At 36.0% G+C, this 27719-nt stretch overlaps 1 protein-coding gene across 8 annotated transcripts in view; it reads right to left on the bottom strand.

The window, feature by feature from the left end:
* Positions 1-27719, bottom strand: part of ATRX (ATRX chromatin remodeler) — an 88611-nt gene that overhangs the window by 27749 nt on the left and 33143 nt on the right. For 6 of the 8 annotated variants that reach the window (XM_074835342.1, XM_074835344.1, XM_074835341.1 and 3 more), the window contains 13 exons: positions 26665-26743; positions 20062-20192; positions 19365-19544; positions 17004-17097; positions 16370-16478; positions 15566-15745; positions 15012-15153; positions 13697-13806; positions 9334-9480; positions 8952-9129; positions 3486-3623; positions 2372-2547; positions 294-411 (listed from right to left, as the gene is read on the bottom strand). In XM_074835342.1, the coding sequence (XP_074691443.1) occupies positions 294-411; positions 2372-2547; positions 3486-3623; positions 8952-9129; positions 9334-9480; positions 13697-13806; positions 15012-15153; positions 15566-15745; positions 16370-16478; positions 17004-17097; positions 19365-19544; positions 20062-20192; positions 26665-26743 (1782 nt within the window). The remainder of the gene's footprint in view (positions 1-293; positions 412-2371; positions 2548-3485; positions 3624-8951; positions 9130-9333; positions 9481-13696; positions 13807-15011; positions 15154-15565; positions 15746-16369; positions 16479-17003; positions 17098-19364; positions 19545-20061; positions 20193-26664; positions 26744-27719) is intronic. The other 2 variants (XM_074835339.1, XM_074835340.1) reach the window with 2 other exon arrangements.

The raw sequence follows: 27719 nt of genomic DNA, 5'->3' as shown, positions 1-27719 counted from the left end.
TCAATTACATTTTATGTTTAGAAAAGGAAGAAAGGAGAGATGAACCGAAACCTGAAGGTGGACTACTGTTAAGAGATGCAAATACTATTTTCCTTAAAAAATATTTTTATGTGCAACCAAATATTTTGCTATAATGCAAGTTTCAGAGCTAAGGTAAATCTTACAGGAAGCAGAAAAACACATCTGTAGAGCCAATAATACATATAAAAAACCCCCAACCTACCAATTATGGCAAAAAGTCCCTTATTAAATGACCATCGATCTTGTTACCTGAGAGAATTATATGCACATACCTGTCAAATGATCCAAGTAGTATTGGTAGAGTTTGCACTGAATAGGTGTCATTCGAACTTCTAGAACATACTCGTATTTTGGTGGGAGGAACTTTGTTAACGCTGTGTAATCTTTCCTCTGTAATTTTACAAACAGTACTTTAGTCACATAAACATGAAACGATTACTGAGAGCTTAAGAACTTCTGGCATCTTGAATGACAAAGCACCATGCATAAATTACAATGATTCAGATGGTTTCCAACCACAAGGGGAAAAAATAGCCCACTAAATACAATCCAACTACAGGCACTGTCTGCAGAAGCCCATCTTACCTAGTAAATGTGGTTGTCTCGTCAAAAGTATATGACCTGTTAACCCCATGTCCCAGTTCCAAGTCCTAGCAAAGCTGAGTGCAACTTCAGTAGCTGCTCTGGTAACTACTTTTGTGGGATTTTTGAAAATACTAAAACCTTCTTTTGAATGCGTGGGTAAGTCAAGCAGCTAGTATCAATGTTTGTGTCACAGATGAACTCAATCACACTCAGGTTAACTGTGTTCTGTTTTAGAGCTTCTGAATACTTGCTTGGGGCAACGCAAAATTTATTTCTGTTTTCATTTTTTTGACTCTTATGCTAGTCTACTTCTCTCTGTCTACTCCTTCATGCAAACGGTGAACAGTGCATTGATCCTGACTGAAAGACCTTTGCACTTTTAGAAGTTAAGAGACCTTCATCAGAGCTAACCTGCCTGCGCTGTGCTGCACAAACTCCTTGGCTGCAGGATAAGCTCAGCCAGCTCGCTGCCACAAGCTCCCACTTGGTACCGGCAATTATGCCATCTGCATGGCCTTGCTGTGATCTGGAAGCGCAGCAAGGAGCTTTAGGAACAGAGTCATTTTCTTCCAAGGAAATTATATAGTAGCTCAAATGACCAAAAGGGAGAGCTGCTCTCTACGGATAGGATCTGTTCTGCGCAGCGCGCTGTGAGAAAATCCATCTGGGCTCTGTCCAATGCTACACAAACACGGGGTGCCCAGCATCTGAAGGCACGTAAAATGTACTTGCTACTTATGTTCCTCTTCTTGTTCTTTCTGTTTGTGTTCCTGCACCGCTGTATAGAATTATGTATGCTATCCTTTCACTACTGTTCATATTTCCAAGATCATAATTTTATGATAGGAGGTCCTTTATCACCCTTACACACTGGCATAAACCTTTTTATTTCTTTCAAGGAGAAAGATTATCTGCTTGTGGGACTATCCCACTATGACCATTTTACCCAGCTCATGCCCACCTCGACTATTTAATCAACTACCAACAACTGCACAGCCAGGAAGAGGCACTCAGTGCCTACAGAGTGTCTCACCTCAATCAGGCTGCGGTGCCTGGGTTCATAAAGCAGAAGAGCAGTAATTACATGCTGATAGCACACAAAGTGCAATACCACAGAAGGTTAACTGAAGAGCAAGGAATCCAGCCCTCATTCTGGAAATCTAGGCAGTTTTGGTTTGTTTTTTCATCTAAGGTCTTTAAGTAACAAGTTCGTCACCCTTCTGGACCTGACTAATCTTCATTCTCTCTTCTCCATTGTTCTGATTCTCATCAATCAGAAAAAATAGGAATTCACAACCAAGTGACAAACCATGGATCATCAACTTTCTGTGCATTTTTTAAGTCAGTTGAGTTTTTAACTGTGTATTCTTTAAATGTGTATATGGGAATTAAAAGAGTATTTCAAAGCAACTGATGTCCTACTCTACCATATAATTTTCTAGTCTCCTTGCAGGAAAACAGCTGTATTCTCTAATATACATATATATCCTGCTTAGGATACACTGACATTTGGATAAAATCTATTAAATTCATTTATTGTGACTAGAAAAACTTTTTTAAAAATAGTTTTTCTAGTCACAATAAATAATGCAGAGATCTAGTAATCAGTGAAAATATTTAAGCTGAAAGTAATAGTTGGATTCAATGGAGCTCTCAAATAGCAAGTTTACAGGCCTTTGAGTGCTTTTATCAGAACAAGGTGAAATACCTCCTCCCCCTCCCTGCAGCTAATTCAAGTAATTAATTATAGTAAAACTGTTCTTACCTGAACACATCCAGCTAACATCTCATAGAGAATATGTGCACGCTTCTTCATTACTCTGACATCTACCAGAGTCGAGTCTGCACACTGACCGTTCTGAATTGGATTTATAAACCGATTTCGGAATTCCTTAATTGAACCAAGCAAATTCTCCTTAATAAAGTTAACCATGCAATGATCTAGGACAAAAAGATCAGACTCGAGTTGTTCCAAATGGAAAGTACAGTACTGGGATTAATTCTAACAGAAAATAAATGTGTCATATCTAAAACTAAGAACTTTCTGTTGAGCAAAAAAACAGGACAAACAACCCCATTTTCCAGAAAGGGCATCTTCAATTGACACATACTTTAGGCACAGAGCGAACTTCTAAATTTAATGTCAGATTTAAAACTCCCTCATCATGTCTGTTACATGAAGTTTGAAAGCTGCTGTACACCAAAGCAATCATGCAACAACACCATATCTGCACAGATTTTTACATAGATTCAAAGGCATATTAATCAATAGGAAAAAACATTACAGCATACTGACAAAGGGGAGCAAATGTTACAAGCTAGTTTAGAATGAAACTCCCAAGACAGTAACACAAATCACTGTTTAGTAAATTCACTAAGAACACTACTCTACAATGGTTTAAAACAATTTAAATTGATGCTGCTGCAAGACCTGGTCCACCCATTTCCCCTGTGAACATTCTCTCCCCTCCCCTTTTGACATGCTGAGACTCATCTGATCCTTGGGTTAGACAGATCAAAGAACTAAACTGTCAGAAAGCTATTCCCTTCTGCGCTGTTAATTTTCTGATACTCCTCATACAGGCTTCCTGAGGTATCAGACGTATGTAAGGCCACGCCAAGGGAAAGGATGGACAAGAGGCCAGATTCCCAACAGTTTCATTTTAATTTCGCTTAAACCATCATGAAGCCACATCTTGAAGCAATGATTTAAAATGTAAAATACAAAACCAGATTGTTAGGGGTTTTTTAGATAGAGAAATCTAGCAAACAGCTTCACTGTATCAAATTCTTTTCTTCTAATCAAACTAAATCTATGTATTGCTGAAATGCAAAAGTATATTCAAGGAAATAAACACTTCTTAAACCAGAGTACTCACATTCTATAAGATTATTTTGCAGTGGTGTTCCGGTAAGAATTATTCTTCTCCTAGATCGAATAGAATTCATTGCCTTAGAAACAGCAGATGCTTCATTTTTTAGTATGTGCCCTTCATCACAAACAACAAAGTCGGGTCCTAGAAAGAAATAACATTAGATCTCTTCCATATTTTATAACCATAAAGAAGCTGGCAGCCTAAAGAATTCAAAATTTGTTCTACTAATGTTATTGAGGTTTCTTTTAACGCGTGTGTGTGAGGTTTTGGGCTTTTTTTTTTTTTAGCACTGTTAAGGCTCTCAGCCTTTGCACAAGCATTCACAATAGCCATTCTGGTAAGCTACAGGCTGTTGCATGTGAAGTCTTCATGGGAAGGATCAAACACAGTTTTGCAATATATTCCTATAAAAATTATCTATCCACACAACTAGTGTGTACATGTCTCCATTTCCATCCACCCTGTCAGAACTTCATAAAACTGTTCCTTTAATCCAGCTTAGGCTGCCATCTACTGGTGCTCAGTCATTTCTAAAGAAAAATCAGGTAATCTAATTTTTCATCAAGGCAACAGGTCAGTATCAATAGGGATAAACAGTGCAAAAGTCTTATCTAAGATAAGGCACAATCAAATTGCCACCTTGTAGCTGCAAGTCACCACAGAAATGTCCTCAGCTTTCTTCCAGAAGATAAACCCAAGGGTTCTAGACAGCTATTTCAGGTGAGTTGCACAAGGAATGTCAAAACCACACCATAATACATTTCTACACTATGGAAAGCAACTCTAATAGAATTAAGCATTACAATTTGGGGTTTAAGATAAATAATAACAAACTTGGCAGAACAGAGATTTACACACCCTAATGGTTTTCAGATTTGGGGCAATTTATGGAAGCTCTTTCCTTGAAAGGAGAAGTAAAATATATTCTAGGATCTAACTAGTAATTTAAAATGAATGTTTTACCAGATCTAAACCTCAATTCCAGTACTGTCAATGAAGTCAGCTGAAGTCAAGTTTATGCACCTTTGAAAAATGCTATACAAAGCCATCAGCTGGGTTCACCTATTCAGCTCTAAAAAGGCTGATATTTGAGGTAGCAAAGGAGTATTTACCAGCATGGACAATCAAATCTTTTATAACTTAATAAGAACAGTTTTCCTCAGGCCGACTTTAAACCACCTTGTAAAGAAGAAAATCTTTAGGACAGTGATCAACAACAACAGAGAATCAATTACACTTCTGACCGCTTGCACAATTTAGTGCCAGTCATCTTAATCATGCCACTAAGTGTCAAAAAGTGACCTGAAGCTGCTAACAGAAAAGGAATCAAGAAGATTTTTTTTTCAAGCAGAAAAAAAATGTCTTCTTAACCAAGTCTAGAAGACAATTATGAAAACCCACATATGAATTCCAAACACACTTAGACTTGTCCAAGCCTACTTATTTCTGAATTTTTACACCTGCCACAGAAACATTTCCCCGTATTATTTCATGACTTTTGTACCTTCCTCAGTTTTGACAGCATGCAAAACAGAGTTACCACACACAAATCCTTCCTTTAATTTTAGGCAAACATCTCTTAACAGTGGCAAATCCTTTCTCTAGCCCTCATTCTAGTATTTCCTGAAGAGTAAGGATCCTGCAAGCAAGCTCTTCATGCAGTGTACAGTACTACCAAGATGGTTTGGAGCTGTTTTCTAGAACTGAAGCATTTGCAAGGATTTGCAACATCTCCCCACCAGATGTGACAGCTTGCGCATTAATATATCATTCTCAGAAACAGATTCAGTCTAGTACATTATGTTTACAATCAAAGTACATCAGAGAAGGATAATGAAGTCTTAATGATAGATAGCAATCAAAATTGTGCAAATACCCCACAGATCTGATTCAGTAAAGACTGTGATTCATTAACATGAAGTGGTTAGTTAAAAACCAAAACAAAACCAAAAAACCCACCTCAAAAAACTGTTGTTTAGAGTAAGTGAATGATAGTAAAAACATGAAAAAACTATCTTAGTAAAATTATTTGTGGTTTGGCAGGCATGTGGCATTGATATCTTGAACTAACATCTTGGCTACAATTCAGTGGCAATGATTTTCATAAATTTGTGGGTTTTTTCCTTGTTCTTAGAAAACATTAATGCAATTCATTATGAACAGAACATTTCTCAAAATATTATAAAGGAATGTAAAACTTAAAGGGAGCTCAAGGGATCATTTAGTCCATTTTCTTCATCTGAGATAAGAGTTATGAGAAAGGGACATACCCTCCCTGACAGAAGTAGGAAACTCCATGACCTCTTCTGTTTTGCTAAAACGCTGTACATAACACCCAACTGAAATGATCTCTGCTGCAAATGAGAATAAATTCTGCCCTTTCTTTTCTTCAACTGATGTAAAAAAACAATTGGTAACAGTCCTTTCAGTAACTAGCTCTTACATTGTTGAAAACTTTACAGTTTGGTTGTCTTTTTTCTAGGCTAAAAAGCCTTGCTCCTTCAATCTTTCCTCAAAGATCATCATCTTCACCTTCTTATCCTTCTTGCTGTACTTGCACTTGTTAATATATTGATACACATAAAACACATTCAGTGATAGATACAGATATACACACAGTTCTCCTTTTCCTCTGAAGTCTACAAGAACTTCAGTCTGCTTTATACAACTGCCAATTAAAGAGCAGTTTCCAAGTTAAACAGTAATGGAATTTTTATTAGTAGCAACAAGTAAAAAATACAAAGTTACTGAAATGCTGCAAGCAAAGCACAACAGCTATCAATAAACCAAACAGCATTTCATCAGTTGCACAAAGCATTATGGGAAACCATTTGTTACTCTGCATGCATATATAATCCTGCTATTATTTCACATAGCAGAGCTAGTTAATTAATGAAATCACTTCTCCACCCATAAACTTTGGCTAAACCTTCCCTCTCTGGTCCCCTCTTCTGTAGTATACAGTGCAACACAAGCTTCTACTACAGAATATGTCTACCCTAGCAGTATTCATTTTAACCAGACATATATCATTAAATTATCGCTCAAATACCAAATTTGCAACTTTTTAAATTAAAAGTGTTCCCAGAGGCAAAGATTTTCCTATTTACAGTCACAGCAGTAAGCCAGCACATAGCTTCATAAAAATCTTTTACTGGCAGCCTGCTATATTGCCAATGCTGTGATTCACAAAGATAGCAAGAAACAAATAAATGGTCGTTGCAACATACTTCTCATCAATTTAGCCAATGCAAATGTCTCCAAAAACTAATGGATAACAACAGATGAGCACTTCTGTCTTTTTGTAATTAGTTAAAATAGAGAAAGATTTGAAGCAACAGAAAAATAATCATGGAGTTATTTCAAGGTTAGTTTTCATAACAGTCTGACTCCATCCTACCAACCAACTAGCCCAAGATGAGAATAAAACAGGGGGTTCCATGTTCATATGAAATTATTCAAAACCTACAAGGCTCAATGTGCTGCAGCTTTGGAACTTGATTACATCTACAGAAGTCAATAATCCAATCACAAACACCGCTCTATCATGTTGTCCTAAGCTGTCTAAAGACATTTGGAAGTAGAACAGAACCACACCTATAAGCAGAATGTAAAAAACAAGAGATTCACAAGAGATGAGACAGGGGCAGTTACACAAGTCACTGTCTCCTCCATAAAACTGCATGTCCAACATGCCAACTCACTCCACAGTCCAGTGTTTCTGAAGCTACATAAATACAAATCCACGAAGGGACAATATAACTATAAATACACATGGTGACAACCCTTATGTTTAGCCTCCCTTACATCTTCCACAATGAAAAAAACCCACAAAAACCAATCACTGTAAGAGTGTCTAACACTTCATTTCATCACTGCGCCAGAACATGAGCCACTGAACACAAAGCTACTGTCCTGTCAGGCTACTGTCCCCTCACCACTACTTCAAGACAGCAGTTCACAACTTTTCTTCTCTAGCTTTCCTGACAACAGCCTCAACAAATGCAGTATCCTGAGCAAGTCAGACACAGAGTAAGACTGACAGCACAGGGTTTCCCCCCGCCATCTTTTTTTGTTTTGTTTTTACTAACTACAGTATTATAGGAGGAGTCAGAAAACCCACTGACAAGAGTGTATTTTCTTCATTGCTTAAATAATGTGTATGGATTCAACATGGTCACAAATATAGTTCATCATCTACTGTACTGAAGCTCCCCTGACTGCACATTATGTGATTTATTGAGTCAAACTGGCAGAAAATTAATTAATGTGTTAGCTGCTCAAACAGGCTTTCTGCAGAGCTGGAGATGTCAATTCCAGTTGGCCAACACCAATAATCACAAAGTTATTTTTGCCATTAGAAGAATCCTTTTGTCTGTTAGAACAAAATTCACAGCCCTACTGTTATTTGAAACTTCACAAAATCAAGCTCACCAAGTCCAGTTATAAACCAGACTAACGCTGTATTTCATCAATGAGAAAGAAAAAAAAAAATAGAAAAAAGAAGAAAAAGAAAAGAAAAAACAGACAAGAAAAAAGAAAATCAACCACACACTGCCAAGAAACCTAAAGTCCAGCCAGATAATTAAAAACCAAGAAAAACTACCTCCAGAATCAAAGAAACCATTTACCCTACTTACCATATCAGCATTCTCAATTTAAAGATAAATATCAAAGTTACGGCAAAGGTGCCTTTTATAAACAATTTTTAAGATATACTGCAGCTGCATAACCATAAGTTGTTTTCAGGTATCAGTTTCCAGTTCAGAATTTGTAGCAAATATTGCAATTTTGGTGAAACTTGCTAATCCTAAAATTTTTAGTTCTTTTTGGTAACCACCTGATAGATTGGTTATACCAACTTGGGAGTGTTTTCAAGTGCTTACATAAGCTTGCTTGGTTCAGTTGAGCTTAAACCAGACATCTGTTTCTTAGACTGAAAAAAAGAATTAAGGGCTCTATCTGCAATCAGTTCATTAGCACTTAAATTAATACTTGTTTGTTCACACTTTTAAGGTACGTTCTCAACTATTTTTCATATGTAGTTGCTCCCTTAGCAGTAGATTTCTATCAAGGATGAAGCAGCTTGTGGTTGTAACAAATTAGCAGATTAAACTAACTTTAGGTTCCCAACAGAGTCACTTCAAATTACCTTGCAAAGAAAGCAACGCTAGCAAAGAAGTTACCTATTAGGAAAAGTTTCCAGTACATATTCCTGTGGTCATTTCTGTATTTGATCTAATTAGAAAAGACTGCTACAGAAGACTATTTTCAAAAGCAGATAGTAGTTTCTAACAACCATTTCTGTAACTCAGCAAAAAACAACAAAGAAAATCTGATAAATCTTAGTAACATTATTATTTAAAGTTATTTGCCCAACAGATTTCCATTTGCAAGATTACTTAGCTCATATATGTAAACCACAAAGCACAATATATATAATGCATGCTTGTATTCATTTTCACTTACCTGGATCAACTAAAGCTTTATTAAATATTTCTTTAAGTTTTCTACTCTTCACATTCCTGCCTTGTGCAAGATTACGATACATCTCATAGCCTATTATCATCACACCTCCTTCATCTTGCCAACGCTGGAGCATATAGCTTCTCTCTTGAGGGCGTTTCACAGTTGCTAGTTCACAGACCTTTCGAAGGGGGAAAAATATGATTGAATTTCTCTTAAAATACCAAAGTACTGCTGTAACTTTTAAATACCTAAGGCTTATTAATGCAAGTAGATTTTTCACATACTTAAAGTGCACTCAGCCTATATTTTGAGTGGTGGAGCTTCCCAATTATGTAAACCGTTCAGTTATTTCATTTTTAAGAACTCTCTTTAAGCCTTATACCTCTAGTTTTTCATCATCTTCTAAACCTTCTTGCCATTTTTCAAACTCATTCAACCAGTTCAAGGCAGTGTTCAGTGGACACACTACCAGAGCTGTCCGAAAATCCAGCTTGTCACACAGCAAGACTGTGTGAAGAAAACTTACTACCTGCAAGAGGAAAAAACAGACAAAATACCAAATAAAACACTAGGTATTAAGCAGTAGGAAAGAAACATACAAAATATACATATAGAACTTACCAACAGTCTTGTTTAAAACTTCTTTTTCTGTTTGTTAAACAACTCACTGCTTAAAATTTAATACACATGTATTTTGAAGTCATACACTTATTACTGTTATACAGCTACATACATCCTTCATATACCAAGACACACGCAGTTTTGAATTGCGCCAGATAGCTGAATGATTTCATAACTAAGGAACCCTCCCTTTACATTTCACCAATCATTTTCATAAACTAAACATTTCTATTAGGTCATTTGTAAGCTTTCTCCCAATACTTGCCCCAAACACTAAATAAGTTCACCTCTCTGGACTTCATAAATGTATCAAGTTTCTTGAAAGTGAACTTCAGTTTTATATCAATGTTTTCCAGACTTTTTTCAACATATTGGCAAATGCTCTCAAAAGAGCTCTGAAGCAGGTTATTGAAACGCTTTCCAAGTATCCACCCTGTAGCCAGACTGGCTATATATTGCAGATGATAACACCTCCTTGAGGCCTGGGAAAAAACTTAAAATCTTTTGATGTCACTCAGTGTTTCTGCCGGGCTGCCTGTTTTTCAGCAGTAGCAAAGATAGGATTAGAAGTAACCTGTAAATACCTGGGAGCAGAAGAGTCAGTGATCCCATGGCAGCTTCAGCTCTCACACCAGATTTTTAATGGTGAAGGCTGCACTCTAATCCATGTAACTGTACAACATCTGGAAAGTTCTTTCCAGATCAAACCTTGGTGGCTGGCAACTCTGATTTAATACACTGTTCAAAGTAATTTCAAACCGCATGACTATACTTGGAACACTGGGAAACAAACTGCTTTTAGATGGTGCAATATGAAAGGAATTACTAGTGGTTTTGTGATCAAGACAAAAGCCTCTCATGTTCAGATGCAAAACCTACCCATAAAGGCTAAACTCAAATGTCATAGGACTCCTGGACAGCCAACAAGTCCCTAATTGCCTTACTTCCCTGATCCTTTACTGACATTCTTTGCAGTTTGCAGAGTCTTCTAAAACTTATCACCAATTTAGCTCTTTTAAGAGCGAAACAACAAATGGCATTACAGAGTACAGTAGAAAGACCGGCAAATAACCACTTAAGGAAAAAACCAACTACCTCAACTACAAATACTGGCCATAAAAATACGTGATACATATTTGCGGCTTTCATTGATTATCAAGAAGTTACAGCCAAAATAAATGTCATGAACACACCTGCTGTGAAATATTTCATCAATCAATCTAGTGTGTAAGGTGTAAGTGTACCAAGTCACCCAGACTACATTGTTACACTGAAGCACAACAGTTCTGCAAAAGATTGCAAATCTCATTGAAATTAACTCCTAAAGAGCCATAACACCTAAGCTAGAATCAAGCATGTAAAAATATATTCTTCAAAGGTGATTTTCGAAGTATGTATGTTTCGAAGATGTTACGCTAGCTTATGCACTCCGTGACTATATCCTGCAATTTGCAGGTCAAGAAGGAAGATTCTCAGGATCAGAAAGTTCTAAATAAAATTTGTCTGAATTCGGTCAGAGGAAAGCAGGATTAGGTATTTCTCATTTAACTTCACTTTTTGAAGAATTCTGGGTAGCAATGGTTTAGAGGGAAGACACAATAATAAGGAAGCCATCTGATGACCCAGTAAGGCATAACTAATTCTAGCAAAGAATAAGACACCTCCTGCTAGATTCTGTCTGAAGAGTTTCTCTTGAAGCACATTTCAAGTCTCTAAAAATAATAGTGAAAGACTTCAAGCCACGCCAAGTCTGCTATCTAGCAGCAACCAGGTGTGCTGGCCATGCCAAACACCAACTAGCAAGGCAGATGTGAGCCCTACAGAGAGTAAAATATACTGAGACGCCTCATTCCAAACATACAGGTGTCAAAGACTAACTGCTTGTCAACAGGACCTTACAGCATTTTGTTTGCTAAAAGTTGTAAAACTGGCTGTTGTCGCTTGCAGACTATGAATCTAGCTACAGCACAACAACGTTGAGACATCTTTCATACAGCTTGGAATTCAGCATGTTGATATACTGACCTCTCTACGAATGAACACATCTTGAGCCTTCAGGTCAGGTGATAGGGCTTCCCAATCCAATGGGAAAGCTTCTATCACAACTGACCAAGATGGAAGAGGATGCTGAAATGGCATTTCCTCACAGACGCTTTGAGGATCCCATCCTCACTGTAGGAAGAAAATAACCTCTTTGAGAACCATCATCACCACGCTAAAGATACTGCACTCCAGGGAATGAGTAAAGTGCATCCATATTCGGAGCACGTGAAGAAGAATTCAGAATGAAGTGTTGCACGAGTACTGGCTGCTAACATGATCTAGACTTGCCGGTCACAAACTCACCAGAGCACTAGGTGGATCTCTTGTCAAGTGACTGTATAGTTAAGAACCACTCCTGGCACAGGAAGGCCCTGACTGATGATGAATTGAAATCAGTTGTAATCAATTCCAAAGTCTGCAGAAGCTGCAAGTTAGATTTCTAATGATTCAGCTTGAGCCAGAGATCAAAAAGGTTCACAGTAATCCATTTCACTAGCCAATTGTCCTGATAAAGATACAGGAATATCTGCTTCCTCCAGAAATGAGGAAACAAAGCATCAACGAAGGCCAATGATAGGAAGACCAAAGCGGCCCTGCTTTTCCAAGGGCCCTTTCCAAGCACAGATAAGGTTGTTACCCAACTTTCTTCTTCAGAGCTCTCAAAAATTTTCCTTTCTCTTTCCCAAAACCAGAGGGAAAGGGTTTTCTGCCAACTGACTTCTGCTAAAGGATTCTTGGGAACTGACCAGGCAGCAAAGCAGCAAGACAGGCAACTCAACCCCAGGTCTTTGCTCATACTATTTGTGGTGACGCCACATCTGTCTAAATGCAAAACCAAAATTTATGAAGACAGAAAACTGGAAACAAATAAACACAGAAAGGAATGCAACACTCCTGACTTCCCTGAAAAGGTACTTGCATGAATATTGAGATGCAAGGAATTCAAGAAAACCTGTTTTGAACTTTTACCTCTTTTGAAGGTCAAGGGCATAAGCCTTTCCTGAGGCCCAAGAAAAAGAGCTATAAGGATTGTTTTACAGCAACTGCTTGGCTGATCAGTTTCAGAAGAAACATTTCAGGATGGGGATTGAGTTTCAGATTTTAAAGACTAATAGAAATGGGAAGTTGTTCACTATGCAAATTTTAACATGGAAAAAGAGCCACTTGTATCAGATCAAGAAATATGGAAATCTTTTTTTAAGGAATGCTACAATGTTCTGCTTTAAAGATTTTTACAAAGCAGTCTTCAGCAGTGTAAAGGAGAACAAACATGCACTGAAGCAACAATGAAGGCTTGAACCTGAAGATCTCAGGAAGCAAAGAATTGTAAAGCCAAAGGAAAGAAAGAAGTGAAAAAGGGGCTGAAAGTATGCCCTACAGTTAACTGCCAAGGCAATGAAAGTTTCTGGTCTTAACTGTCTGTGATGAACAACACAAAAATATGAATGTATATATGGACAATTACTGAAATAGAAAACAAATGCCCCCTGTCCCTCAACCCAAAAGAGTCTAAATTGTAGCAAAACATTGTTTATACTAAAACAGAAAGCATCTGACTTTAGACACTAAAAGTCTGGCATAAAAAAAAATATCAAAACCCTGATAAACTTCTACTTTATCAGGGCAACAAATAAACTGAAAAACCACTGAGGAAAATAAGCAGTTTAAGGAGCAACACATGAATGAGGAAGACAGTAAAAAACAAAACCTGCTTAAGATTATTAAACTGTCTTGGAAACATAGGTTCCTGAAGCCTCTCTCCTGCCAGCTGTATTTTCTTGTCCTGAGTTGCTAGGGAGCTACACATCACTTACAATTAAGTATGACTTTTTCACAGGAATATCAATGATTACCTGATTTATTTTTAGGTATTTTAAAAGCATAGAAAGCACAAGCATGTATCAGAACTATCACAGCTGTATACTCTTTACAAACTGTTTGCTCCAGCAACTCTCATCGAGTCACTGCCTAGGACACAGGAAGTTTTACTATGTTCTGAAAGTCATTAAAATTGGCTTTTGCTGGATCAGCTTTTGAGAGTAAGCTACAGACCAGAGAACTAGACGGCTTTTGTTTCTTACCTGTAATGTTTTCCCCAGACCCATACAGTGAGCAAGAATGCATCCAGAACCAGGAGATGTCTTTGTTTTTTTTACAGATTCACAACAGCAATCCCACATGAACTGAACACCTGAAGAAAATTATTGAAAAATTTCTTATTAAACATTCATCTTATTTAATTTCACCTGGTAAGAGATAGGTGTGATCACTGTAAGATCATGATAACCCTTACAAAAACAGTGCTCAGGATAATTATTGATTCATTTCTGTCCAATGGGATATGGGATGATCTTTGTCTTGAACTTAATTATATTCACAGTTTTCATTGAACACGATGTGGTAACTGGCTTAGAAAGTATTACTGGGCAGACTGCAGATGACTGGGATCTTGGGGACAGGAAGAAAAGAGGAGGCAGAAAAAAGAAGTGGCAAGGACTTCATGGAAAGAGTAAAATGATGTTGGTAAATTAGCAAAATTATCTGAAACTAACTAGAAGAAATTCTGCCAATACAGATCAGATGTGAAATTCTAGGCTTAAAGAGGTAAAAAAAAAAATCAAGTTAAGAACCATGACAGCTGAAAAAGGAAAGGAAATATATGCTACGTAACAAAATGCATTAACTACATGAGGGTCTGCAGGATGATTTTTTTTGTTCCTTCCAATGTATTTATTGGGGATTTGTATTCTACTATGCTACACTCAGCACAGATGAGGCTTTAACTTGACTCTGTGTCTGGTTCAGGGCGCCTCCCTTTAAGAGTGGAAGCAAGACCAGAAGTTTCTTACTAAAATGGAACGGTTGTAGATTATGAACTTTGAGGAAAATTTAAAATAACAGAATGAGTTGTGAAGAAAATGATGATTGGTTACTCTCCTTTTCTCCTTCTTCACTAGAAACAGAACATGGAAAGAAGTTGGCTTGATTTGCAGTCATGTCAAGTATCAGGAAGAAAAAAATTTCTGTTGACAAAGCCAGGAAAATACTGCAAGATTTGTAAATCTTCACTGAGAACTGTGGGAAGTGAACATCCTAATTCCTCAATAGAACAGGTAAATGTATACTTGATTCTGCCTCAGTGTGGAGAATTAGATGACTCTGAGGACCCTTCCAACTTTACATTTCTAAGTTTCCTCACTTGTAGGAGAAACATATATATATACGTATTGCTGATCTCACTTACTTTTGATCAGATGTTCCAAAAATAAAGAATTAAACCTGACATTCTGGCATTTGCCTGCCAAGGAGTTTTTCTTACAATTCTAATTCAGGCTGCAGAAGGTGCTGTGCCAGTGGAGGGAGGTGGGGGGGAAAATTAAACCTCTCTTTCCTTACCATCTACTTGGTGTGGTTTCAGTCTGGTAACTATATTCCTGTGAACCTGCACTAATGGCTCTTTCGTTTCTTCATCTTCATCTAAAACCAGCTTAGTTGTAATGGGACATTTCAGAGGTGATGCATCTTCTATCTCTATCACCTATAAGCAGAAACAGGGCATCACAGGGATACTTCACACATGAATAGTATCAAGCATTTGACAGACACTAGCTTTAGCAAAATTGGAAGTAATAATTTATTTAGTAAAGAGAAACCTTTAATTCTTCACTATGAATCACAACCTACTTTGGGAGAGTGCTTTTCCCCACAGAAAGTAAAACAGTAGGCGATTGAAACAGCTTTCAGTAGATCTTGAAACAGATCTCGGTAGTCTTAAATAAAACCTACCACTGTTAACCTGCACGAAACTACAAATAAAACTTGTGGCTTACCAGGCTAAATATAAGTACTTTTAAAATTACTTATCAAATTAAATTGAGGTACAAATATGTTGTCTTAAACACCATCAACAATTCAACTTCCTAGCATTTTGCAAAGAAAACATAACATACCTCTCTCAATTTCTCTCTCTCCCGTTCTCTTTCTGCTATACGTTTTCTTCTTTCTTCTTCTTCTTTAAGTGCATTTTGTGTTTCTGTTCTAAGCTTATCATCTTTAATAATTTTCCTTATTTTCTTCCTGCCCTTTCCAGGAGATTTTGAATCATCATTGTCCTCATCCTCAGAATTACTCTATTACAAATTAAATAAATTAAGTATTAGCAAGAAAATTATGGCACAGATCATCAAAGCCTTCATTTTTAGACTATTTCCCAACATTACACACAGATAGAGTTTAGCTCATAGGAAGAAAGATACTTTATTTTAAAACAAGTTAGCCAGCACGACGAAAGTGGTGCCACCTTAACTATAATGTATTCTGAGATATTAAAGATAAGCCCAGCTGTGCAAAGGCAGTACTGAGGGTACTGTTATCAATTGATAGTAACTAATGAGTATTAATAAAGAACTATTTTTCTGTTCTAGTGGTGCTAGATCAGATCAGCTATCACCTACTCCACAAAGAAACCCTAATACCAGGAAAGCCTTAATCTATTATTTGTGTCATCTTCTACACTTAGTTAAAGATACCATGCATTTTTATCAAGATCTAGACAGGAAATGGCTTTAGTTAAATGCAGTGGGTTTTCTCCACAACGGTGCCATTTTACAAACTTTAGCACTGAATTAACATTGCGAAAAGTTATAATTTTTTATTGTAGTTTGTACAGAGCTGTTTGAAATACCCAAGTCCCTAAGCAGTTGGCAGAAGAGACAGGAACTCCTTTTCCATTAATTCAAAACACAATATAGCACCTTATTGTTGTTTTCACTTGAAGAGTCTTCTTGAACCTTTATACGCCTTCGTTTCTTTTTCTGTTTGTAACTGCGCTGGTTTTCTTCTGCCTCAGCTTTCTTAGCAGATCTATTTAAAAAAAAAGGCAGTATTACTGATTAACAATGATAATTCATTGCCTCACTGAAAACAATGATTAAAACTATATTGGTAATTAATAGAATATATACTCCTTTTGTCTAATCAGGGTTTTACTTCCAAAGTCCTTCCTCCCCCCTGAACTCACTGAACACACATAGCAACAGTCTATTCCAGACAACCCTGAAGAATCTCAGAGTTGTTATGTATTAGTCTTCTACTGTAATCCACAATTCCTCAATTGACATTGACATATCTGGCATAAAAATGCTCATTTTTAATTTTTTTTTTCATACAGGCTCATCAAACTGCTCTGAACCACATACTGTGGTACAAATTCAAAATTCTCCCATTTGCTGCGAAGTTAATTAGCTTTGTACCGAATTATAGATAAGTATCATCAAAGGTTTTAAGGATTGATCCAAGTCTTTAACTTTTACCATCTCACTGCCTAAATTGCACTATTAAAAACCAAAAGACAAACACAGGATAAGCATAGTTAAATTTTATTTATACCTTGTTCTTGGACGTTGGTCATCTTCAGACTCACTGACTTCTTCGCTAACTGCAGATTCATGAAACTCTGAATCATTTGAATCATCACTGCTCACTTTGAAAATAAAGTATGATTTTATGTTGAATATTACTGCGAAGTTCGCAACATTACATATCTTATAATTATACAACAAACTGTTTAAGATCAACAAGCACTGTAAAAGTTCCTCTCAGACAATACATGACTCATTAAACATACTAATAAGAAGCAACAGGAATGTAAGGGGTTGTCCTGGTTTCAGCTGGAATAGAGTTAGTTTTCTTTCTAGCATCTGGTACAATGCTGTGTTTTGGATTTAGTGTGAGAATAATGTTGATAACACACTGATGTTTAGTTGTGTCTAAGTAGTGCTTATCCTAAGCTAGGATTTTTCGGTTTCCCATGCTCTGCCAGCGAGCAGGTCCACAAGAATCTGGGAGGGGACAGGGCCAGGAGAGCTGATCTGAACTAGCCAAAGGGGTATCAGGGGTACAGAAACTGGGGGGAGTTGGCCAGGAAGGGCAGGCTGATGCTCGGGCATTGGTCAGCGGGTGGTGAGCAACTGCATGGTGCATCACTTGTCTTTGGTTGGGCTTTATTGCTCTCTTTTTGTTATATTCCTTTTCATTACTATTATCAGTATTAGTTATTATTGTTATTACTTTATATTTTATTTTATATTTAATTTTAGTTATTAAACTGGTCTTATCTCAACCCAAGAGTTTTACTTTTTATTCAATTCTCCTCCCCATCCCACTGGGAAGGGTGGAGGAGCAAGTGAGTGGCTGCATGGCGCTTAGCTGCTGCCTGGGGTTAAACCACAACGGGAGTATAAAGTAAAAAAGCTTAACATGTAAGCACTAGCTGAGTCCTGACAGATGGCATATTATGCCAACAAGAATTGAGGTCTTTGTGCACCAACACATCGAAGTGTAGTTTATAAGCAAATGACAGCATTATGATAGAAAGCATCAGATTTCAAAGACGGTGAGGAGGAGAGAACACAATGGGGAAAGTACAGAACTTTAACTAAAAATCATCTTTGGTTTTCTGAACAGAAGCTTTTGTTTCAAACATTTTAGATGTAATTTTATAATTGTACTTTACAATTCATGCAAATAGCCCTTATTTACAAACACCACATACAATTGTATTACTGCATTTATGGCTTGAAGTTTCTTCAGGTAATGGAAGTTTAGAACTGACTCAGAAGACAATTAAAAATACACCTAAACTAGCCACATTAGGTAATACTTCTGTAACTACTTCTAGATGCTATTGCTGGCATTTATAGGTAATTAAGACCAGCATGCCCTTTAGCACCTTTATAATTTCATTTTGACCTTGAACACAGTAGAAAGTAACTGTTTTATCAATAACAAGGCTTAAAGGATTGTTTTACATACATGGGGAAATGTAATAGTAGTAACATAGGGCTAAAAAACAGCAAGCTGAAATGAAGCATATTGTTCTACTTGAGACTAGTGAATTTAAAAGACTTACACCACAGAACCCTGAGAATTAGTCTGGCTGCATCTTATCTGCACATTGACACTGTAATTTACAATTACTTTTCTTGAAAAAAGTGTTGCGGTAGAATAAGGGAGGAAAAGCATGCATATACGTTCAGATAAAAATGTCAGTTTTCATGAAGGAAAATGATAAACAAATTGCATTGCATCTGTGGAACACCGCAAAAGGTGGCTACCATTAGTACAACACTAAGAACAGGAAAGTACTGCACACCCTCACTTTCACTGGCCACAAAATACGATGAACATCTACAGTGACCAACGTGGCAGTAAGCACGTATCTTTACTATCACTCCCATCCTCTGCTCAAAATTATTAAGTGCAAGAAGCTGACAGATTCTTTGTTCTTGCATGCAACAATGAAAATGAAAAGTCAAAGCCAAGCATCACTTCACAGTGCCATCTGGTGTTCAACTAAAGCCTGCAACACTTGAATTCTAGGATGGAGAAAGTCCTGATGCATAAGAGCCTACTAACAGTTCAAGTTAAAGAGAGAAATTACAAAAAGGACAAGATTGATTTTCACAAACTAGACATAGGGGGCTTGCCTCTCTTAAAGATTAATATTCTAAGACTCAACAAGATAATCCAATTCAGAGGATACAGTAAACGGAGAGAGTTGCATTTGCATTCAACATTTTAAATAAAACTATTTATCAAACATAGATAAGAGAATTCTAGACTTAATACACAAGGAACTTTTACAGAGATTTTGAAATGATGATGTTTCAGATCTCCATTCTGACATGCTTTGGACTTATTTTATAGAAGCAAATACTTTTTGTGACAAAAAACATTTGGATTATATACCTTTCCTTCTATTTCTGCGCTTCCCTTCTTTTTTGTCTTTTGGTTTCACCTTTTTTTCTTCACCAGATTCTCCATCACTCACTGTCAGCTTGTGCCTCAGCAGTCTGTGTCTGTATCTAGGCTTCTTTGATTCTTCTTCCTCTGAATCAGATTCAGAATTATCTTCCTTTTCATTCTCTTCTGTCAGAGAGAAGAGTCAGTACGACATGCACACTGGTCATTTTTCTTCTTAAATTTGTCAAGAATTAAAATCTGAATTAATTTGGACTAAATTCTGTGCTTTTCCAGGAAATTACAGGCAACAACATACTGTTGTTCCCTCAAATTTTAAGTATTTTACACTGCCTGAACACTTGGAATGTCTGTTCCAATGACTGTGTATGTTAGTCAAATCTCTCCCGTGCATTTGCACGTTTTACTGTTCTGTGTAGATTATTCCAGACAAATCCCTAGGACTTCCAAACTGGTTACAAAAATCAGACTATTAACAAAAAATTACACTTACGAAGAGTAAAAGAGATTATAATCCTTGTGATCATGTACATTGGCCTGTATTTGGCAACTACCTATCAACATCAATGACATTTTTTTGTTGAAAACTGAAGAAACTTTAGTAACTCTAATTTTCCCAAATGACCTTTCAAATTATGATAGGTGCTACAGCACCACATTTTCCCAGATGCTTTTTGGTGCTCACCATCATCTGCTGTGTTTTCATTTTGCTTTCCAGTTTTCTTTTTTCCTTCATCCGATTCATCATCTGAAGATGCATCCTCATCAGAGGAAAGATTGGCTTTGATTTCTTCTAAAAGCATTTTCTTGGCAATTCTTTGAAGTAAAACAGAAAAAACTATTTATTCCATTGTTCAAGTAAATCTGTGAATGATAAGTGTAATCCTATACCATTCAGAACTTCAAAAAAAGGTTGAAAGCTGAACAAAAAGAAGATACAGGATGAAAAGTCATTGTGGTAAGACAGGATATATCAGCAAAAATCTCATGTTAAATGTAACATGTTAACTTGCTTTTAGAAAGCAAAGTTGTATAATGCTTCTTTAAAAAAGAAGTCTCATCTTGAGACTGGAGACAGCTATCAAGTTTACAAACCTAAACATTTGATTTTATTCATGGTCTATCTGGACATACTCTTATCAATTCTGGCATAGGCACCTATATGAATCTTAACTATAACAAGAATGTGAAGATGCTGCAGACCAGATCCTAATACTCAAATTCCCCCCCAAAATGGTTATCACACTTACTTGATATAAATCAATTAGATTAATTTCCTGAGGCACTGAATCTACTTGACTAGTATATATATAAACAGGAAGTTTTTAAAACAGTGTATCACTGAACCCATGTTTTAAACAAGGAGAAAAAGACTACTGCAATATGCATTAACTCACAGATCACCATTCTAATTTCCTGGGCACACCCTACTGCAAAAGACATGCTGTAGTAATCGAAGCAACTCATGATATCTCAAGATTAATGGATATCAAGTGCCTCGGGTAAAAAACCCCACACTGAGTCTCTCATATAACTACAATCACTTGCCTTAAAGCAACTATAGCAAAACCCCATATATGGGTATATACACACACAAAAGAAGTTTTATCAAACATTACAGGACCTGAACTTCAAGAAAAATTATGATCTTATTTCCTGTTACACAAACTGTTTGCTCAGCTTCTCAGTTTCATTTCAGCACAAGGATGTTTTCAGCTAATGTATAAGAAGTTACTACGGAAAAGTGATTTCTTTACATGCTCTTGCAACAAAAAAAATATCTTATATGAATCTATCCAAGGCAAAATATAAAATTATATGTCAAAAGCACAGGAAAATAGAGGACTTATCTGAAAACTCGTACTTCCAGGGGGGAAAAAAAATCCTGACAGAATGAAACCAGGCCTTCCTCATATAAATATCAGAAATACTGAAGTTCTCATTCCATGGTAGTCAATTTTAAATGAAGGGGTTTTTTTCCCATAGGTCAAATTTGGTCTGTCTTGCCTTTCAGGAGAATTAACGTACCCTGTATGTCCATGGTTCAGAATAGGACAGCTTTTATACCAGTCAAAACAACAGTTCGAAAACCATGATGCTGAATCACAACCTAGGCTTCACATGGAAATGGCAAAGGAACAGTGATCTTTTTACATTTTCTTACACACTGGAAAATTGTTACTTTTATGTAGCACTATAAAATAGGTTTTAAAGAATGTGTATTTCATTTTTTAGCATGTAACATGTCCCTAAAACAAAGAAACTTTTCAAAGGGAATTTTCCCAAGGTATCTTTCCTAACACTTCATGTAATATTTTCTATCTTTTGAGTGATAGTATATTCTCCAAAAGCTACCATATATTCAGTTATTAAAAGATGGAAGTAAAACAGTTTAATAAACATTTGAGATTGCTCAGTGAGTCAACAACTATCCATCAGCATCCCAAACACTCCCCCCCTCTTTTGAGAAATGGCTTGTGAAGAAATAGCTGATTAAAACTTTAAAATGCACTCCTCTTGGTAAGCTTTAATTCCATATATATCAACAGATCACAGTGTGAATCTAATGAAAACTTACTAAAGTCCATAGAGAAGTAACATCCTCTTCCAAATTTTTTTTGCATTAGGTCCTTCCAGAGGATTTGGGAAAGGAACTTAGGTTTTTTGTTTGGTTCTTGTTGCTTTTTTAAAATCCACCACATCATGTATAATAGCAGCAGGAATAAATAGCTCCTTATATAAGAAACTAATACTGTATTTCCTCCATCTCTTAATGGTCAGGAGAACTTTTTCTTCAAAATGAAACTGCTTGGAATATCACAGATTGGCTTCTCTTTAAAAGCATTTGCCATAAATTATTAACCTTAAATCCTACACCAGGAAATGCAGACAGCAGCTACTTTTCTTGTTTAAAAAAATAACATCGTCACCAAAGTTTTGCTTTGGAAGAGAAAATAGAAACACTAAAAAGAACTGCAACATTTTAAAATTCAATCCTGAAAGTACTGCCTAGTAATACTGCATTTGACTGACTTTGGATTGTCTTCAATTGCATTAGCAAAATTAACACAACTTGTATGTGGATAACGATACTTACCTTTCATACAAGTCACCTTTAAAAATGTATTTATACATTTTTAAACAAAGGTTGACTTTGGTTCTTAACAAAAGAAGATGTACATGTTTGGTTCTTCTTTTATGAATTTTTTTAAAGGGAAAAAAAAAAGGCAAATGTATCATTTACCTAAAAGTACCATGAACAAAATCTACTACCCATAAACAGAAGACGCTGTTATTTTTCCTACTAATCATCATCATAACCACCAACCAGATTGGGTACACTTATTAGTTTCTAGTTAATTATTTATAGTAATATTTTTTTATTTTATACTCCAAGATAGACAATTAGACATAGTTTTCAGCTACGATAAAAGTTCAACCACTTTGAATCAAACTGAGATGGAAATGATTGTTTAGTGAAAATAGCTACATTCTCTTCAATGTGTTCCACTGGTACATGTTAGGCAAAACGTAAGACATTGTTGAGATGTTCAGAATTTAAAAGATTCCTATTTTTAATGTAAGTATATATCTGATCGGAATTAAAAGTGTAAGCAATATTAGAATCAAACGGACTAAGTCTTGTGAATGCATCTGACAAATGACTGATGTAAAAAATGGCTTATATGAATTAGAATAAATTGAGTACTGGACTCTTGACACTGGTTTTAAATTAAACTGCATGTGGCTCAGGATAACGTATCACATTTCTATTTTAAGATATAAACCCATTTGAAGTGACCAGGTTTCTAAGCTAAGAAGCTTCATATGCTAGCTTTAACATTTTAATATTTGCATTAACATCAAACTGCAAGTACCAAGAAAAGCAAGTTATGATAGTGTAAAAACTCCCCTGCTCACATTCTTCCAGAGAAACCCACGAAAATCAAAAGATATCATAATATTTACTTGGGTCAAGGACATAAAAGATATTCTTGGCCAACCAGATGTAACAGTTGAACACTATAAACAAATTTAATTAAGAAGCACAAAGAGCTTTATGACCTCCAGCACAGGACTTCAGATAGTAAAAAAAAAGAAAAAAAAACCAAACCACCCTGCATCTTGTTCTTTTCTGCCACTGATCTGCTGTGACCTCAAGCATGTCATGTTGCCTAGCCCCAATCCATCTTATCTAAACATACCGTGAGGTTTGTATAAAGGACAGTTTCCCAACACATATTTATACAGTGCATTACAGAATGGGACTGTAACCTCAACCAGGACACATAAAAACAACTCTAGAGTAAAATAACAGTATGTATGTATAATCTTATCTAAAAATCAGGATTTAAATATATTTCACCTTTGTAAGAATGACACCAACAATATACATTTATAAATAATGAATTGATTACTATGTATTTTTAAACTTATGCTAAAAGAAAACATTTTTAGAAAGAGATAGGCAAACTGGAAGTTACCCAGGGATTGCTTAGTCACAGTATGACTACTTTAAATTATCCTTCAGACATTTCAGGAAAAACGGAATAGTAGGTGCAGCCTCTCATAATGTGGAGTTAAATCCACATGGTAATTTGCACCATTCTTGTACATAATTTTAGAGTGCCAGTATGATGGACTCCCTTATAAACTGTCAAAAATATCGATGAGACAATGCTACCACTATAAAAATAATTTTTCTTTTTAAGAAGCAATAATTTTAAATATTAGGTAATTATCGTTATGTATTTTTACCAATTTGATTGTATCAACTCACACGTAGTGTTCATAAATACCTACTAATTATTTGTAGAAATAAGGTTGCCCAAAACAAGCCTTTGGGGGGTGGAGGGGGAAGGACATTTTTATGTGGCTAATAAAAGCCACCATTCTTTCAGCTAGAGCACTACTGATTTATAATGGGCCTTTGGTACATTACTAAAAAATTTAGAACCTTTTAAAGTATATTTTAGGAGATGAATATTTTGATGAAATGTCATAGATGTTTAAAAAAAATAATGAAAACTGCCAAACACCTTGTTCTAAATACTGTACTGTCTTTGTTGAAAGACTCCAATTTTCAAGCTGTCAGAGTTGTATTAAATTAAATGCTTGGACAAGAAAAACGTTTTACAAAAATTTATTGCAACCATCAAATACTTAAAAGGCATTCTGCATTAAATACACTATTAACTTCTTAATAAACAAAACTACCGCAAACATATTAAACAGTGCCATTTAAAAGATCAGAAGGACCAATAATAGATAATTACACAACATAAGATGAAAGCATACAGCGCTGTATGTCATATTATGACCCACTTGGTATTGCATTTTGGCAAAGATGATTTCAGGACTATTAATATTCATGTCATGCACATCCAGAGGTATGCAAATAACAGAACATCTAAACTAGACTTGCAAACATGAGAGTTCCCACACTACAAATACCCAGTAGGTACTATGTACCCTCTTTGGCCTGGAAGAAAATAGGCAACTTATCTGAATAGTAGGTAAACTATTTAAACACTTTGTGTAGAGTAAACAGAAGAACAAGCTTTTAACTTCTTGATACTTGTTCCATCTTTTTACATTTTATATAACTGATTTTGGTGCCAAGTACAAAGCATAATGAACGTAAAAGTAGACTGCAGTTACCAGTTAACATGTCTGAAGGTTGACAAAACTGTTTATTGACAAAATACCTCCCCATCTCATAAATATATATATTCAAAATATTCCCTAAATAAAAATTTCAACAAAGATTCAGCTTAAAAACAAAGTACAGAAACTGATTTTTAAACCCCAAATTCATATTACTGATTTGTTTGTTATCAATTGGATCAATTCATTTCCCAATATAGCTCTTAAACTAATAATTAAGATGTCAGTAACATTTGTACTGTTAACACTGAACTTTGACAAAAGCGTATTCACTTAGTTATCAACCAGAAACACTTAAGAAACAAACAAAAAAGAAAAAAGAAGGGGGGGATCAAAACAGGACTGGAATTAAAGCATCATTTAAAAAAAAAAAAATCTTGTATTACCAGCGTTTATGTGTTCTGCTTATGACCCTGGGCTGTCAAGTCCCTACAATTACTTGATTAAATTTGATGACTGAAAACAAGAAAGAACTACATCAGCAGCATTTTGATGCCAAACTGAGGTCCATAAAGGATATAAAACAGTGTTTTTAAAATTTACTTCAGCCACAGATCAAAACATACAACTCTGTGAAATAAAGATACCATATTCTAAACTAGTAAGGCTCAGAAGCAGAAAAAGACTCCATCAGCAACTGTGCAAAGCTATGAAGCTGGTCCCATACATGCTATATGGCAAAAAAAAAAAAATCAGTTTCTGAAATACTGTGTAAAAAAACTGAACAACTCTTTAGTCTAACTAAAATAACTTCCAAAAAGAAACTGGCTCGTAATTGAGCAATACTTCATGTTGTGCATTCACTCATTAGAAAACGAAGCTTTTACATTTTCTATCCAGGCTAATTTTCATAACTACAATGGTACTGGTAAAATAAGAAATCTTAATTAACTATTTCTTACATAGATTCATTTTTTATTGAACTTGAAACTGAAACAATACATATAATTCTGAAAATATCTATGCAAAGACTTAAAATTCATTAATTAGTCTCTTTGATACCAGTTGAACCTATGCACAGTGCTTGTAGAATCGGGGCCTTAACTATCACATTAGTCACTTCAGGTACTCTTTAGTGGATTAAAATTCAGTTTAATTAACAGCTGAATATATCTAATATTGTTTTCTCCACATCTGTGTTTTCTCTTTATTGAGAAAAGGTGTTTCAATTAAAAAAGCAAATTGTGTAACAGTAATAACCGAGTTCAATCTGAAAATATTTTAGCACTGCATGTTGCACAGAGGCAAATTTTAACCTTCTATTCATGTAACTAGCTGAAATTCACATTTGTCAGAAGAAGGTTTTTATCTGTCTGAATAAAATACTTGTCACAAACCTCACACTTTCAACAGGAACATAAAATGAACAGTGCTGCAGCACGTTTATAACACACCCTATGCAAGGTGTGTTAGTTAACACTTCTAAATACTCTTTGCAATTCTGGATTTTGGCCTCTGTTTTCTGGCCCCTTGTTCAAACTTGCGGGAGGCCCGTGAGCGAGTCTTTACAAGGCAGGCAGTCGTGGTTTTTACAACCTGCTTGCTCTTCCGTTGTGCCGGTTTGCGCCCACGCCTAGGGTGTGTTATAATCTTTTTTAAGTCCTTATGGATGGTATCATACCTATTCTCAGGATCGTCATCATCATCATCTTCCTCCTCCTCCATTGGAACAGCCCTTGATTTAGTCTCTCCCTCATCTCCTGGGGGAGGAAGGAGAAACAAAACAAAACAAAACACACACACACACAAAAAAAAAAAAAAAAAAACAAAAAAAAAACAGAAAACATGAAACACTTAGTACATGTAAAATCAGCAATAAACAACACAGCACATGAACTATTGTCTCCGTCAAGAATCCCATATAAAAATAGCTTGTTCTACTAGCAAGCAAAAAAGCCAGTTACCTATCTTGACATATGAAAATATTTTCATTAATAAAAGGATCTAGTTTTTCAAGCAGCACTTTTATCCACACTATCCTTGCTACTACGTACAACGTGCAATTCTTTCCCTACTATATACTGTGAAATCTGGGTTTTTACACCAAAACATACAGAGATTGAATACTCCACCTAGGATTTAGAAATTATGTTTCCCAAGAAGTTACTAGCTCCATTTCAGAAGCTCCACTACTGAATTTGGGTAACCTGAAAAGAAGGCTCAAACAAATATATTACAGAATCACCTACTAAACTTATGAGCCATCCTGCTGCCATTAAGAAGTACTCGAGAACAATAAACCTTGCGTATTATTGCTTTCAGAGTATCAAATACAGTGCACGCACACTTGTTGTGTATGTGTGAAGACTTACGTTGTGAAAACTACACGTGCTATCCTTACTGCAAATATCAAAACTCAGCTGCACTACATGGATACAGTCTCTCATGGAAAGCACATCAAACCCAGCAGCATGGGGGACATAATAAAGAATAACACAGTATGATACCTGCTTTTAAGCTCCTCTGCACTCTCCTGGTTGAACTGGAGGAATTCAGATTATTTCTAGCACGCTCCCAGCCCTTTTCCCTTCCTTTTCTCTCATTTTTCTGACTCTCATGTAAGTCAGTCAAATCTGTTAGTTAGTAAAATTAAGCTTAGGAAAAAGAGACCTCAAAATCCTAATGAACTGGGATCCCCTCATTCATCAATTGTACTGTTTCTTTCCTACATGTGGG

Source organism: Strix aluco, chromosome 10, assembly GCF_031877795.1.
Source record: "Strix aluco isolate bStrAlu1 chromosome 10, bStrAlu1.hap1, whole genome shotgun sequence".
In the NCBI taxonomy this organism is placed as follows: Eukaryota; Metazoa; Chordata; class Aves; order Strigiformes; family Strigidae; genus Strix; species Strix aluco.
Note: the sequence above shows the minus strand (reverse complement) of the source record. Positions and strands in the feature narration are given on the sequence as shown.